Source organism: Salvelinus alpinus, chromosome 8 (assembly GCF_045679555.1).
Source record: "Salvelinus alpinus chromosome 8, SLU_Salpinus.1, whole genome shotgun sequence".
Lineage (NCBI taxonomy): Eukaryota > Metazoa > Chordata > Actinopteri > Salmoniformes > Salmonidae > Salvelinus > Salvelinus alpinus.
The window spans coordinates 52068070-52082819 of record NC_092093.1 but is presented as its reverse complement, the minus strand read 5'-3'; the positions used below and the strand labels follow the sequence as shown (position 1 = coordinate 52082819).

Sequence of the window (14750 nt, the reverse complement as noted above, 5' to 3'; positions counted from 1 at the left end):
GTTTTATTAGTCATCCCAGGTAGCTAACAGAGGTTTTAGTAGTCAGCACCTCACCCCTTAACACCACTCTGATTTCAGAGGACCTACCCAATTTAAGTTTGGACCCCAAAATACTTGTGCAGAGATAGCTTATTATCTCCCAAGCCATGTGGTAATGTTAGTAAGCTCTGTGCTAAGTATGCTCTCCAACATAGTTCTACTTTTGTGAGACACCAGAAATGTAGGGAAAAGGAAAAGACGGCAAGAACAAGCATCTTTCATATCGTTAACATACAGTAAAAACAGTAGAGGCCCAAGCACGCTCCCCTGCGGAACTCCACAACTCATTGGTTTTGCCTGAGACAGTGAACCTCTACTACTTGCTCCTTACCTGACATATAGAACTTTACCCAGCTTAGAGAGGGATACTGCTTAACCCCAGTGCCTCTAGTTCGGAGATTAGGAGACAGTGGTTAACTGTATCAAAAGCCACGATGCCAATACATTTAAGGAGAACAACAACGATGTGCCAAAGTAAAACAACTAAATTACTTCTTAGTAGCTACCCCCTTCCAGGGATTTTCATTAATGGCTTACAAAGGAGAGATATGTCGCTCTGATGGGATCACATATCCAGATGCTGTGTTATGTACGACACATAACACAGCATGTCTGTTTAAGTGAATTCATTTATAAAACACTACTTTAGGATAATATAGACGGAACAAAAATCGCAACATGTAAAGTGTTGGTCTTATGTTTCATGAGCTGGAATATAATATCACAGAAATGTTCCATACACACAAAAAAGGTTTGTGCACAAATTAGTTTGCATCCCTGTTAAATCCTCTTTAATTACTTGTTACTTTAATTTATTATTCTTATTCATATTTTTTTTATTTTCTTAAACTGCGTTGTTGGTTAAGGGCTTGTAAGTAAGCATTTCACTGTAAGGTCTACTACACCTGTTGTATTCGGCGCATGTGACTAATACAATTTGATATGATTTGTTAGTGAGAATTTCTCCTATGCCAAGATAATCCATCCACCTGACAGGTGTGGCATATCAAGAAGCTGATTAAACAGTATGATATTACACAGGTGCACCTTGTGCTGGGGACAATAAAAGGCCACTCTAAAATGTGCAGTTTTGTCACTGAACACAAGGCCACAGATGTCTCAAGTTTTGAGGAAGCGTGCAATTGGCATGCTGACTGCAGGAATGTCCACCAGAGCTGTTGCCATTGAAGTTCATGTTAGTTTCTCCACCATAAGCCGCCTCAACGTCGTTTTAGAGAATTTGGCAGTATGTCCAACCGGCCTCACAACTGCAGACCACGTGCATGGCGATGTGTATGGCGTCGTGTGGGCGAGCGGTTTGCTAATGTCAACGTTGTGAACAGAGGTGCACAATGGTGGAGGTGGGGTTATGGTTTGTGCAGGCTTAAACTACGGACAACGAACACAATTGCATTTTATCAATGGCAATTTGAATGCACAGAAATACCATGAGAAGATTGTGAGGCCCAGATACTGAACTAACCTTCCGTTAGGGTCCAGGTACTGGACTAACCTTCCGTTAGGGTCCAGGTACTGGACTAACCTTCCGTTAGAGTCCAGGTACTGGACTAACCTTCCCTTAGGGTCTAGGTACTGGACTAACCTTCCGTTAGGGTCCAGGTACTGGACTAACCTTCCCTTAGGGTCCTGGTACTGGACTAACCTTCCGTTAGAGTCCAGGTACTGGACTAACCTTCCGTTAGGGTCCAGGTACTGGGCTAACCTTCCGTTAGGGTCCAGGTACTGGGCTAACCTTCCGTTAGGGTCCAGGTACTGGACTAACCTTCCCTTAGGGTCTAGGTACTGGACTAACCTTCCCTTAGGGTCCAGGTACTGGACTAACCTTCAGTTAGGGTCCTGGTACTGGACTAACCTTCCCTTAGGGTCCAGGTACTGGACTAACCTTCCCTTAGGGTCCAGGTACTGGACTAACCTTCCGTTAGGGTCCAGGTACTGGACTAACCTTCCCTTAGGGTCCAGGTACTGGACTAACCTTCCCTTAGGGTCCAGGTACTGGACTAACCTTCCCTTAGGGTCCTGGTACTGGACTAACCTTCAGTTAGGGTCCAGGTACTGGACTAACCTTCCCTTAGGGTCCAGGTACTGGACTAACCTTCCGTTAGGGTCCTGGTACTGGACTAACCTTCCGTTAGGGTCCAGGTACTGGACTAACCTTCCGTTAGGGTCCAGGTACTGGGCTAACCTTCCGTTAGGGTCCAGGTACTGGACTAACCTTCCGTTAGGGTCCAGGTACTGGACTAACTTTCCCTTAGGGTCCAGGTACTGGACTAACCTTCCGTTAGGGTCCAGGTACTGGACTAACCTTCCCTTAGGGTCTAGGTACTGGACTAACCTTCCCTTAGGGTCCAGGTACTGGACTAACCTTCCCTTAGGGTCCAGGTACTGGACTAACCTTCCCTTAGGGTCCAGGTACTGGACTAACCTTCCGTTAGGGTCCAGGTACTGGACTAACCTTCCCTTAGGGTCCAGGTACTGGACTAACCTTCCGTTAGGGTCCAGGTACTGGACTAACCTTCCCTTAGGGTCCAGGTACTGGACTAACCTTCCGTTAGGGTCCAGGTACTGGACTAACCTTCCCTTAGGGTTCAGGTACTGGACTAACCTTCCGTTAGGGTCCAGGTACTGGACTAACCTTCCGTTAGGGTCCAGGTACTGGACTAACCTTCCCTTAGGGTCTAGGTACTGGACTAACCTTCCGTTAGGGTCCAGGTACTGGACTAACCTTCCGTTAGGGTCCAGGTACTGGACTAACCTTCCGTTAGAGTCCAGGTACTGGACTAACCTTCCCTTAGGGTCTAGGTACTGGACTAACCTTCCGTTAGGGTCCAGGTACTGGACTAACCTTCCCTTAGGGTCCTGGTACTGGACTAACCTTCCGTTAGAGTCCAGGTACTGGACTAACCTTCCGTTAGGGTCCAGGTACTGGGCTAACCTTCCGTTAGGGTCCAGGTACTGGGCTAACCTTCCGTTAGGGTCCAGGTACTGGACTAACCTTCCCTTAGGGTCTAGGTACTGGACTAACCTTCCCTTAGGGTCCAGGTACTGGACTAACCTTCAGTTAGGGTCCTGGTACTGGACTAACCTTCCCTTAGGGTCCAGGTACTGGACTAACCTTCCCTTAGGGTCCAGGTACTGGACTAACCTTCCGTTAGGGTCCAGGTACTGGACTAACCTTCCCTTAGGGTCCAGGTACTGGACTAACCTTCCCTTAGGGTCCTGGTACTGGACTAACCTTCAGTTAGGGTCCAGGTACTGGACTAACCTTCCCTTAGGGTCCAGGTACTGGACTAACCTTCCGTTAGGGTCCTGGTACTGGACTAACCTTCAGTTAGGGTCCTGGTACTGGACTAACCTTCCGTTAGGGTCCAGGTACTGGGCTAACCTTCCGTTAGGGTCCAGGTACTGGACTAACCTTCCGTTAGGGTCCAGGTACTGGACTAACTTTCCCTTAGGGTCCAGGTACTGGACTAACCTTCCGTTAGGGTCCAGGTACTGGACTAACCTTCCCTTAGGGTCCAGGTACTGGACTAACCTTCCCTTAGGGTCCAGGTACTGGACTAACCTTCCCTTAGGGTCCAGGTACTGGACTAACCTTCCCTTAGGGTCCAGGTACTGGACTAACCTTCCCTTAGGGTCCAGGTACTGGACTAACCTTCCGTTAGGGTCCAGGTACTGGACTAACCTTCCCTTAGGGTCCAGGTACTGGACTAACCTTCCGTTAGGGTCCAGGTACTGGACTAACTTTCCCTTAGGGTCCAGGTACTGGACTAACCTTCCCTTAGGGTCCAGGTACTGGACTAACCTTCCGTTAGGGTCCAGGTACTGGACTAACCTTCCGTTAGGGTCCAGGTACTGGACTAACCTTCCCTTAGGGTCTAGGTACTGGACTAACCTTCCGTTAGGGTCCAGGTACTGGACTAACCTTCCGTTAGGGTCTAGGTACTGGACTAACCTTCCCTTAGGGTCTAGGTACTGGACTAACCTTCCGTTAGGGTCCAGGTACTGGACTAACCTTCCCTTAGGGTCTAGGTACTGGACTAACCTTCCGTTAGGGTCCAGGTACTGGACTAACCTTCCGTTAGGGTCCAGGTACTGGACTAACCTTCCTTTAGGGTCCAGGTACTGGACTAACCTTCCGTTAGGGTCCAGGTACTGGACTAACCTTCCGTTAGGGTCCAGGTACTGGACTAACCTTCCGTTAGGGTCCAGGTACTGGACTAACCTTCCGTTAGGGTCCAGGTACCACCACTGCTGCTACTACAACTGCAACTATTGCTACTAACACCACTAATACTACTATGAATATTGCTACTAAAACTACCACTGCTACTATTGCTACTAAAACTACCACCACTACTACTACTACTGCTGCAGCCTCCCGAGTGGCGCAGCAATCTAAGGCACTGCATCACAGTGCTAGCTACGTTACTACAGATCCTGGCTCGATACCAGGCTGTGTCGCAGCCGGCCGCAACCGGGAGACTCATGAGGCACAAATTGGCCCAGCGTCGTACGGGTTAAGGGAGGGTTTGGCCGGCTGGGATGTCCTTGTCCCATTGCGCTCTAGCGACTCCTGTGGCGGGCCGGGCGCATGTACGCTGACACGGTTGCCAGGTGTACGGTGTTTCCTCTGACACATTGGTGCGGCTGGTTTCCGGGTTAAGTGGGCATTATGTCAAGAAGCAGTGCGGCTTGGTTGACTCACGGCTCTCGACCTTCGCCTCACCCGAGTCCAACACCTCACGGCACAACGCCTCTCCCCTATTTGACCTAGATAGTTTGTGTGTACAATATGTATCGATTTGTAGGTTTAATGTGCCTTTTTTAAATTGTATTTATTGATGTAGTTCTGTCTTTGAGCTGTTCTTGTCTATTAATGTTCTGTATTATGTCATTCTGTATTATGTTTCATGTTCTGTGTGGACCCCAGGAAGAGTAGCTAGTGCTTTCACAACAGCTAATGGGGATCCTAATAAAATACCAAAATACTACTATTACTGCTACGACTGCTGTTACCACCTCCACTACTACTATTACTGCTACTACTAGTACAGCTGCTGCTACTACTACCACCACTACTGCTATTACTACCACTACCACCACTGCTGCTACCACCACTGCTGCTACCACTTGTACATTTTTAAAATGTACACTACAACACTCTAACATTAATTTACAAACAAAGCATTTGTGTTTAGTGAGTCCTCCAGATCAGAGGCAGTAGATGACCAGTGATGTTATCTTGATAAGTGTGTGAATTTAACCATTTTCCTGTCAGAATGTAACAAGTACTTTTGGGTGTCAGGGAGTAAAAAAAAGTACATTATTTTCTTTAGGAATGTAGTGAAGTAAAAGTTGTAAAAAAAAGTAAAGATACTCCAAAAAACGACTTAAGTAGTATTTTAAAGTATTTTTACTTCAGTACTTTACACCACTGCTACTACATTCATTCTGAGAAAACCTACAAGCGTGAAGTGGAGAGGAAGACAGCGAGAGAGGGAGGCATGGTAGGGAGAAGGAGGCATGGTAGGGAGAAGGAGGCATGGTAGGGAGAAGGAGGCATGGTAGGGAGAAGGAGAAAGGAATGAGGAGGGAAGGATTGCAGGAGGGAGGTAATTATTTAGTACATAATGTTTCTGCCACCGTCTCTAATGACCAAAAATATCTTCTAGGAAAGCGATTACTCACCCCGTATTAAAATAAAATAAAATCTTTAACGAGTCGAACGATTTACTCCAGACACCCGACAAGGCCCTCATCCCGTCATTCGCAGGAGAAAGAGACAGAGATATCGAGGACGAAGGTCGGGGTGCCATGTAAGGATCAGGCAGCGAGTGGGTAATTTGCCTCGACCATCGGTCCTATTAGCCAACGTACAATCGCTGGATAATAAATTAGACGAACTACAAGCACGTATATCCTACCAACGGGACATTAAAGACTGTAATATCTTATGTTTCACCGAGTCGTGGCTGAACGACAACATGAATAACATACAGCTGGCGGGTTAAGCTTTTTCGGCAGGATAGAACAGCAGTCTCTGGTAAGACAAGGGGTGGCGGTCTATGAATATCTGTAAACAACAGCAGGAAGTCTCGAGGTATTGCTCGCCTGAGGTAGAGTATCTCATGATAAGCTGTAGACCACACTATTCACCAAAAGAGTTTTCATCTATATTCTTCGTAGTTGTCTATTTACCACCACAAACCGATGCTGGCACTAAGACGACACTCAATGACCTGTACAGGGCCATAAGTAAACAGGAAAACGCTCATCCAAAAGGTGGCGCTCCTAGTGGCCGGAGACTTTAATGCAGGGAAACTCAAACCCGTTTTACCAAATTTCTACCAGCATGTTAAATGTGCAACCAGAAAAAAAAAGAAAAAAAAACCTCTAGACCACCTTTACTCCACACACAGAGACGCATACAAAGATCTCCCTCGCCCTCCATTTGGCAAATCTGACCACAATTATATCCTCCTGATTCCTGCATACAAGCAAAAACTGAAGCAGGAAACACCAGTGACTCGGTCAATAAAAAAGTGGTCAGATGAAGCAGATGCTAAACTACAGGACTGTTTTGCTAGCACAGACTGGAAAATGTTCCGGGATTCTTCCAATGGCATTGAGGAGTACATCACATGAGTCACTGGCTTTATCAATAAGTGGATCGATGACGTCGTCCCCACAGTGACTGTACGTACATACCCCAAACAGAAGCCATGGATTTACAGGCAACATCCGCACTGAGCTAAAGGCTAGAACTTCTGCTTTCAAGGAGAGGGACTCTAACCCGGAAGCTTATAAGCAATCCCGCTATGCCTTCCGACGAACCATCAAACAGGCAAAGCGTCAATACAGGACTAAGATTCAATCGTACAACACCGTCTCCGAAACTCGTCAGATGTGGCAGGGCTTGCAAACTATTTGACTTCAAAAGGAAAGCACAGCCGAGAGCTGCCCAGTGGCACGAGCACACCAGACGAGCTAAATTACTTATATGCTCGCTTCGAGGCAAGCAACACTGAAAAATGCATGAAAGCTTCAGCTGTTCCGGACGACTGTGTGATCACGCTCTCCTCAGCCGATGTGAGTAAGACCTTTAAACAGGTCAACATTCACAAGGCTGCAGGGACAGACCGATTACCAGGACGTGTACTGCGAGCATGCACTGACCAACTGGCAAGTGTCTTCACTGACATTTTCAACCTCTCCCTCTCTGAGTCTGTAATACCTACATGTTTTTTAGCTGAACACCATAGTGCCTGTGCCAAAGAAAACGAAGGTAACCTGCCTAAATGACTACCGCCCCGTAGCACTCACATCTGTAGCCATGAAATGCTTTGAAAGGCTGGTCATGGCTCATATCAACACCATCATCCCAGAAACACTAGACCCACTCCAATTTGCATACTGCCCCAACAGATACACAGATGACGCAATCTCTATTGCACTCCACACTGCCCTTTCCCACTTGGACAAAAGGAACACCTATGTGAGAATGCTGTTCATTGATTACAGCTCAGCAATCAACACCATAGTACCCACAAAGCTCATCACTAAGCTAAGGATCGTGGGACTAAACACCTCCCTCTGCAACTGGATCCTGGACTTCTTGATAGGCCACACCCAGGTGGTTAAGGTAGGTAACAACACATCCGCCACGCTGATCCTAAACACGAAGGCCCCTCAGGGGTGCGTGCTCAGTCCCCTCCTGTACTCCCTGTTCACTCATGACTGCACGACCAGGCACGACTCCAACACCATCATTAAGTTTGCCGATGACACAACAGTGGTAGACCTGATCACCGACAACAACGAGACAGCCTATAGGGAGGAGGTCAGAGACCTGACCGTGTGGTGCAAGGACAACAACCTCTCCCTCAACGTGATCAAGACTAAGGAGATGATTGTGGACTACAGGAAAAGTATAACCGAGGACACCCCCATTCTCCTCGACGGGGCTGCAGTGGAGCAGGTTGAGAGCTTCAAGTTCCTTGGCGTCCACATCACCAACAAACGATCATGGTCCAAGCACACCAAGACAGTCGTGAAGAGGGCACAACAAAACCTATTCCCCCTCAGGGGACTGAAAATATTTGGCATGGGTCCTCAGATCCTCAGTAGGTTCTACACCTGCACCATCGAGAGCATCCTGACTGGTTGCATCCCTGCCTGGTATGGCAACTACTCAACCTCCAAAAGCAAGGCACTACAGAGGGTAGTGCGTACGGCTCAGTACATCACCGGTGCCAAGCTTCCTGCCATCCAGGACCTCTATACCAGGCGGTGTCAGAGGAAGGACCTAAAAATTGTCAAAGACTCCAGCCACCCTAGTCATAGACTGTTCTCTCTGCTACTGCACGGTGCCCCCGCACATTGACTCTGTACCGGGGTACCCCCTGTATATAGCCTCCACATTGACTCTGTACCAGTACCCCCTGTATATAGCCTCCACAGTGACTCTGTACCGATACCCCCTGTATATAGCCTCCACATTCACTCTGTACCGGTACCCCCTGTATATAGCCTCCACATTGACTCTGTACCGGTACCCCCTGTATATAGCCTCCACATTGACTCTGTACCGGTACCACCTGTATATAGCCTCCACATTGACTCTGTACCGGTACCCCATGTATATAGCCTCCACATTGACTCTGTACCGGTACCACCTGTATATAGCCTCCACATTGACTCTGTACCGGTACCCCCTGTATATAGCCTCCACATTGACTCTGTACCGGTACCCCCTGTATATAGCCTCCACATTGACTCTGTACCGGTACCCCCTGTATATAGCCTCCACATTGACTCTGTACCGGTACCCGCTGTATATAGCCTCCACATTGACTCTGTACCAGTACCCCCTATATATAGCCTCCACATTGACTTTGTACCGGTACCCCTTGTATATAGCCTCCACATTGACTCTGTACCGGTACCCCCTGTATATAGCCTCCACATTGACTCTGTACCGGTACCACCTGTATATAGCCTCCACATTGACTCTGTACCGGTACCCCCTGTATATAGCCTCCACATTGACTCTGTACCGGTACCCCCTGTATATAGCCTCCACATTGACTCTGTACCGGTACCACCTGTATATAGCCTCCACATTGACTCTGTACCGGTACCCCCTGTATATAGCCTCCACATTGACTCTGTACCAGTACCCCCTGTATATAGCCTCCACATTGACTCTGTACCGGTACCCCCTGTATATAGCCTCCACATTGACTCTGTACTGGTACCCCCTGTATATAGCCTCCACATTGACTCTGTACCGGTACACCCTGTATATAGCCTCCACATTGACTCTGTACCAGTACCCCCTGTATATAGCCTCACTATTGTCATTTTACTGCTACTCTTAACTACTTGTTACTTTTATTTCTTATTTTTAGCCATTTTTTACTTAACCAGCAATGCAGTTTTAAGAAAAATACATGTTAAGGGCTTGTAAGTAAAGCATTTCACTGTAAGGTCTACTAAACATGTTGTATTCGACGCATGTGACAAATACCATTTGATTTGAATTGACAGATGGGTAAAGCACTTTGTGACAACTGCCGAGTGTAAAAAGTGCTTTATAAAACACATTTGATTGATGTGAGACGGTAGGCAGGTCGTGTCCTATTACTCACCATTACATAACCATGGGTCTGTGAGTCACCAAACAACCATCATGAGTCAGCTAACTTTACCGTCTGACTCAGAGACTCTAAAGACTACTATATTCATCCAGTCCCACCTTACACTTTGTATAACCTAAAATTACACACACACACACACACACACACACACACACACACACACACACACACACACACACACACACACACACACACACACACACACACACACAAGGTTTCAATTGACTGATAACAGTGGAGGGCCTAGAGAAAACGACAAGCTCCATGGTAACTAAGAATCAATTTTTCTGTAAGCTATGGGGGCAGGTAGCTGAGAAACTGTAGCCTTGAGTGAAGATATAGATATATAGATACAGAACACCATTGTCAAAGTTAAAAACATAATTCCTCCTCCTCTTCAAACCTCAATGTTATTTAACCCCCAAGGTCGATGTCTGCATAATACATTTTTTTTAAAGTCAGTTTAAACTAAATATATATTTTTAAGCCTTGGACACGTCTCGATCCTGCTCTTTAATTACTTGTTACTTTTATCTCTTATTCTTATCCGTATGTTTTTGAAACGGTATTGTTGGTTAAGGGCTCGTAAGAAAGCGTTTCATTGTGAGGTCTACAGCTGTTGTATTCGGCTGTGTGTGTCTGATAAAATTTGATGTCTCACTTCCACATCTGCGGTGAAAGCTGACAGAGCCTAGAGCTGTGTTTGTCAGACCCGGAGACATCCCGAACATCGGTCCTCTCACACAATCATCTGTAGCGTCCGCACGGTTTGGCCTACGAAACTATATCGCACCTCCGTGGAAAGATGAGACTCTCACGAACAAGATGGTGTTCTCCGTTTCGCTCTACGATCCCCACAAGTGTCTTGGGTCTCATCTGAAATCGGTACAGAAGATCTGCCAACTTCAGTCTGTAGCGTCCGAAGAGTTTTGGGCTACACAGTAATATGACCCCTCTGTGGAAATGTGAGAATCTCACAACAATGTTCCCTGTAAGCTACGGAGAAAAGCATGAGATCGAACTTCACTCAACTTGGACTATTGGCAGTAGGTGCACCCGATTCAGCTTCTCTGCGCGCCGGGTAGGCCAACTGTTGCCATTTTTAACCATTTGATGTGTCTGAGGATACAAAACTCTGCCTTCCCGGTGGGCCCAGAGAGCAAATCAAGTGCACTATAGGCCTACCGCTGGACAATCAGATGTCTCAGATTACTTTGTCTGCAGTAACGTAGCAGGAATAACAGTATGCTACAGCAAAATGTATACTGTGAGATGTCAAAACGTTTAAAACCATGACTAGAGAGAGACTGTCAATGAATACAGCAAAGAGCTGCTGTTTTTTATGAGTGCGTTCATGTTTAAGGTCTTACTCAGCACTGTCAACACTTTGTAGTCAACACTTTCATAGACCATAAAATGCGCGTCCTTCCTATTTCCACTCAGAGCTACAACAAGCAGCGCAGCAGTAATGAACGAGGAGGAGACGTGTATCTATAGGCTTGCCTTGTTATTATTAGCGGCTTGGGTCTGTTTTAATATCGAGGAATATTTCATTTTCTCCCTGAATAGGAGTAACAACATGAATTGGTGCATGAGGCAGAAATAATGCGGTGCGACTCGAGTTTCGCCATCAGCTGGAAGACGGTGTCCCTTTTTGGTCAGTGTCAGTGGAGGAAAGGGAGAGCGGAGGGATGTTGAGAGGCAGACTCTCAGTCTGCTGCTCTCTCCCTCCGCTGAGACTGACCCTCAGTCTGCTGCTCTCTCCCTCCGCTGAGACTGACCCTCAGTCTGCTGCTCTCTCCCTCCGCTGAGACTGACCTTCAGTCTGCTGCTCTCTCCCTCCACTGAGACTGACCCTCAGTCTGCTGCTCTCTCCCTCCGCTGAGACTGACCCTCAGTCTGCTGCTCTCTCCCTCCGCTGAGACTGACCCTCAGTCTGCTGCTCTCTCCCTCCGCTGAGACTGACCTTCAGTCTGCTGCTCTCTCCCTCCACTGAGACTGACCCTCAGTCTGCTGCTCTCTCCCTCCGCTGAGACTGAGCATCAGATGCAGGCACCATCAGCCCAGTAAAATAAAAACTCTATTATTTACTGTAAATATGCTGACTCAGCTGTGCCTCAAAAGTAATACAACAACGGATCTATTACCGTGTGATCATATAGCCTACCTCACATTTTTTTAATATAGATATTCTTAAATGGCCCGAACAACAATGCATTGGCAGGGCAATTCAAGCAAAGCCAGTATGCAGTGATAATGTATTGGGCCTATAGTTTACTGCACAAACCTCATTGCTACAGAACTGGTTACATAGGCTTACGTTTTATAAGTCATGTAAAAATTAAAAATAATCTGAACTTGTATTTTGACTCAAAGTGATCTTGACTCAGAAAAGGTTGGCGACCACTTTTCTAGAATGTTCTCTGTTAACACTATCAACGTTTCCCTTTACTGTGGCAAATGTCATCGAATCAATGCAATATTAGCCACTTTCAATGCAACATAACGAAACAAAAACTATAAAAGAGATTTTGTAGAAGGCAGAACGCATCAGAGTAGGATTCTATTGCATTGACACACATGACTCAGCCAATACTCTACACAGACCGGGGAGGCATAACCAATCAGAGCTGCAGTAGGCCTATATGCAAATAGACCGTTGCCATATATGGATCTGTTCCATTCACTTTGAACTGGACTGTGTTTACAGCATGAGCGGTCGTGAGTAGATGAGCTTGTTTTGAGATCAAAGCCAGAGCTGCACATTTTGTTCATATCCTTTGCCAGTTAGTGAGTTCTTAGCCCAGATATAGATAATTTGTAGTCAACAATAGGGTGAGTGATTGCTTCCTAGAAGAACACAAAACATGTACATTTCTAGACATTTTATTTTGTAGTAGTTTCTTGTATCAAAACACAAAAACATGTTCAGTCACCTCCTTGTCTGAAGGACAAGTGAATAAACAGGTCAATGTCAAGCTCTGCATGTTCTTTTTCCAAAAGTCTCAGGTTCAACGGGACTTAAAATCCTAAATCCAATAGCTAAATGATTCTTGGTATGACCTTCTTAAAACAATTCCATATAGCTTAGTAGAACCCCCCCCTCTCCATCTTAGATTGTGCTTAGACTCTTATGGGTTAATAACTACTGCCATTGTGCCGTTGAGCAAGGCACTAACCTAATTACTTAAAGATGCACTATGCAGAAATCGCTCCGCCATTTCCTGGTTGCTAAAATTCTATTTCAGTTTATGTTACAAAACAAGCAAGTACAGTGTAGAGAATCATTGTACCGTCTAAACTGCGGTGAAATATATTTTCAGCTGTTTGAAGCTGGTGTACAAAACCTAAAGTAAAATTGTAAGAACGGGAAAGCATAGAAATGGCCCATATAGAACAGATCTACCTCTTCGAAAGACTTACTTTCAATGAGAAATACATTAGTTATAAGATCTGGCAATGTGAATTTACCCCAAAATGTATATATCGTAACTCAACAAAAAAAAAAGGGCGCCGATCTGCATTTCATTTACATGTAACTGCCAAAATAAAGGAAACCCCAACATATAGTGCCTTAATAGGACGTTGGGCCTCCACTAGTCAGAACAGCTTCAATGCACCTTGTCATAGATTCTAAGTGTCTGGATCTCTACTGGAGGGATGGGACCCCATTTCTTCCAGGACAAATTCCATCATTTGGTGTTTTGTTGACAGTGGTGGAAAACGCCGTCTCAGCTGCTCCAGAATCTCCCGTAAGTGTTCAATTGGGTTGAGATCTGGTGACTGAGACAGCCATAGTATACGGTTTACATCGTTTTCATGCACGTCAAACCTTTCAGGTGACCACTCGTGCCCTGTGGACGGGGGCATTGTCATCCTATGGGGGCATAGCCATGGTAGCCAAAATAATAGCCCGCCCAACATTTTTATACATGACCCTGAGCATGATGGGATGTTAATTGCTTAATAATCTCAGGAACCAAACCTGTGCGGAAGCACCTGCATTCAATATACTTTGAATCCCTCATTTACTCAAGTGTTTCCTTTATTCTGGCAGTTACATGTATCTGTATGTGTAAGGTTGGCTGGATTTACAAAGGCTGTCCAATTCTGTCATCTGAACAATAAGATCAGATCTTATGCCAATAACTGTGCGAAAGATTAGAATTGGGCTGCCTGTGTAAACGCAGCCTTTGGCTACTCTGACAGACAGTTCTCAATGCCATCCATGCAAAATAGACCAATAAAGGAAGTATTGTACCTTGCTCCTTGATCTGTCGTATCTGTTTGACAGTCTCCTTCAGGATAGCACATTTGTCAGGCTTGACGTTGAAGTTATCGATGTCGTTGAAGTTGGCGAATATCAGCTCGGCCAGCTCCTCGATGTACTTGTTCTCATGCTCGCGGTTTCTCTTCTCGTTGCTTCGTTTGAGGCTGAGGAGACAAGGGGGGTAAAGAGAAGGCCAGAGTGAGACGTGTTCCATGATATAATATAACCAGTTGATAGTACAGATTGTGTTCCATGATATAATATAACCAGTTGATAGTACAGAATGTGTTCCATGATATAATATAACCAGTTGATAGTACAGATTGTGTTCCATGATATAATATAACAGAATGTGTTCCATGATATAATATAACAGAATGTGTTCCATGATATAATATAACCAGTTGATATTACAGATTTTGTTCCATGATATAATATAACCAGTTGATAGTACAGATTGTGTTCCATGATATAATATAACCAGTTGATAGTACAGAATGTGTTCCATGATATAATATAACCAGTTGATAGTACAGATTTAAATGGCACTTGTTTTTGTATTGGCTGAATATACAAAACATTAAGAACACCTGCTCTTTCCATGACATAGACTGACCAGGTAAATCAGGTGAAATGGTCCACCACCCAAAGGACATCCAGCCAACTTGACACAACTGTGGGAATCATTGGAGTCAACATGGGCCAACATCTGTGGAACGCCCCCATATACACCGAGTGTACAAAACAGTAAGACACATCCC

General features: G+C 45.7%; 1 protein-coding gene across 3 annotated transcripts in view; it reads right to left on the bottom strand.

The window, feature by feature from the left end:
- LOC139583259 (nuclear receptor coactivator 2-like) overlaps nt 1–14750 on the bottom strand; it is a 242172-nt gene that overhangs the window by 138816 nt on the left and 88606 nt on the right. For all 3 annotated transcript variants that reach the window (XM_071414135.1, XM_071414136.1, XM_071414137.1), the window contains exon 3: nt 13981–14153. In XM_071414135.1, coding sequence (XP_071270236.1) covers nt 13981–14153 — 173 coding nt within the window. The remainder of the gene's footprint in view (nt 1–13980; nt 14154–14750) is intronic.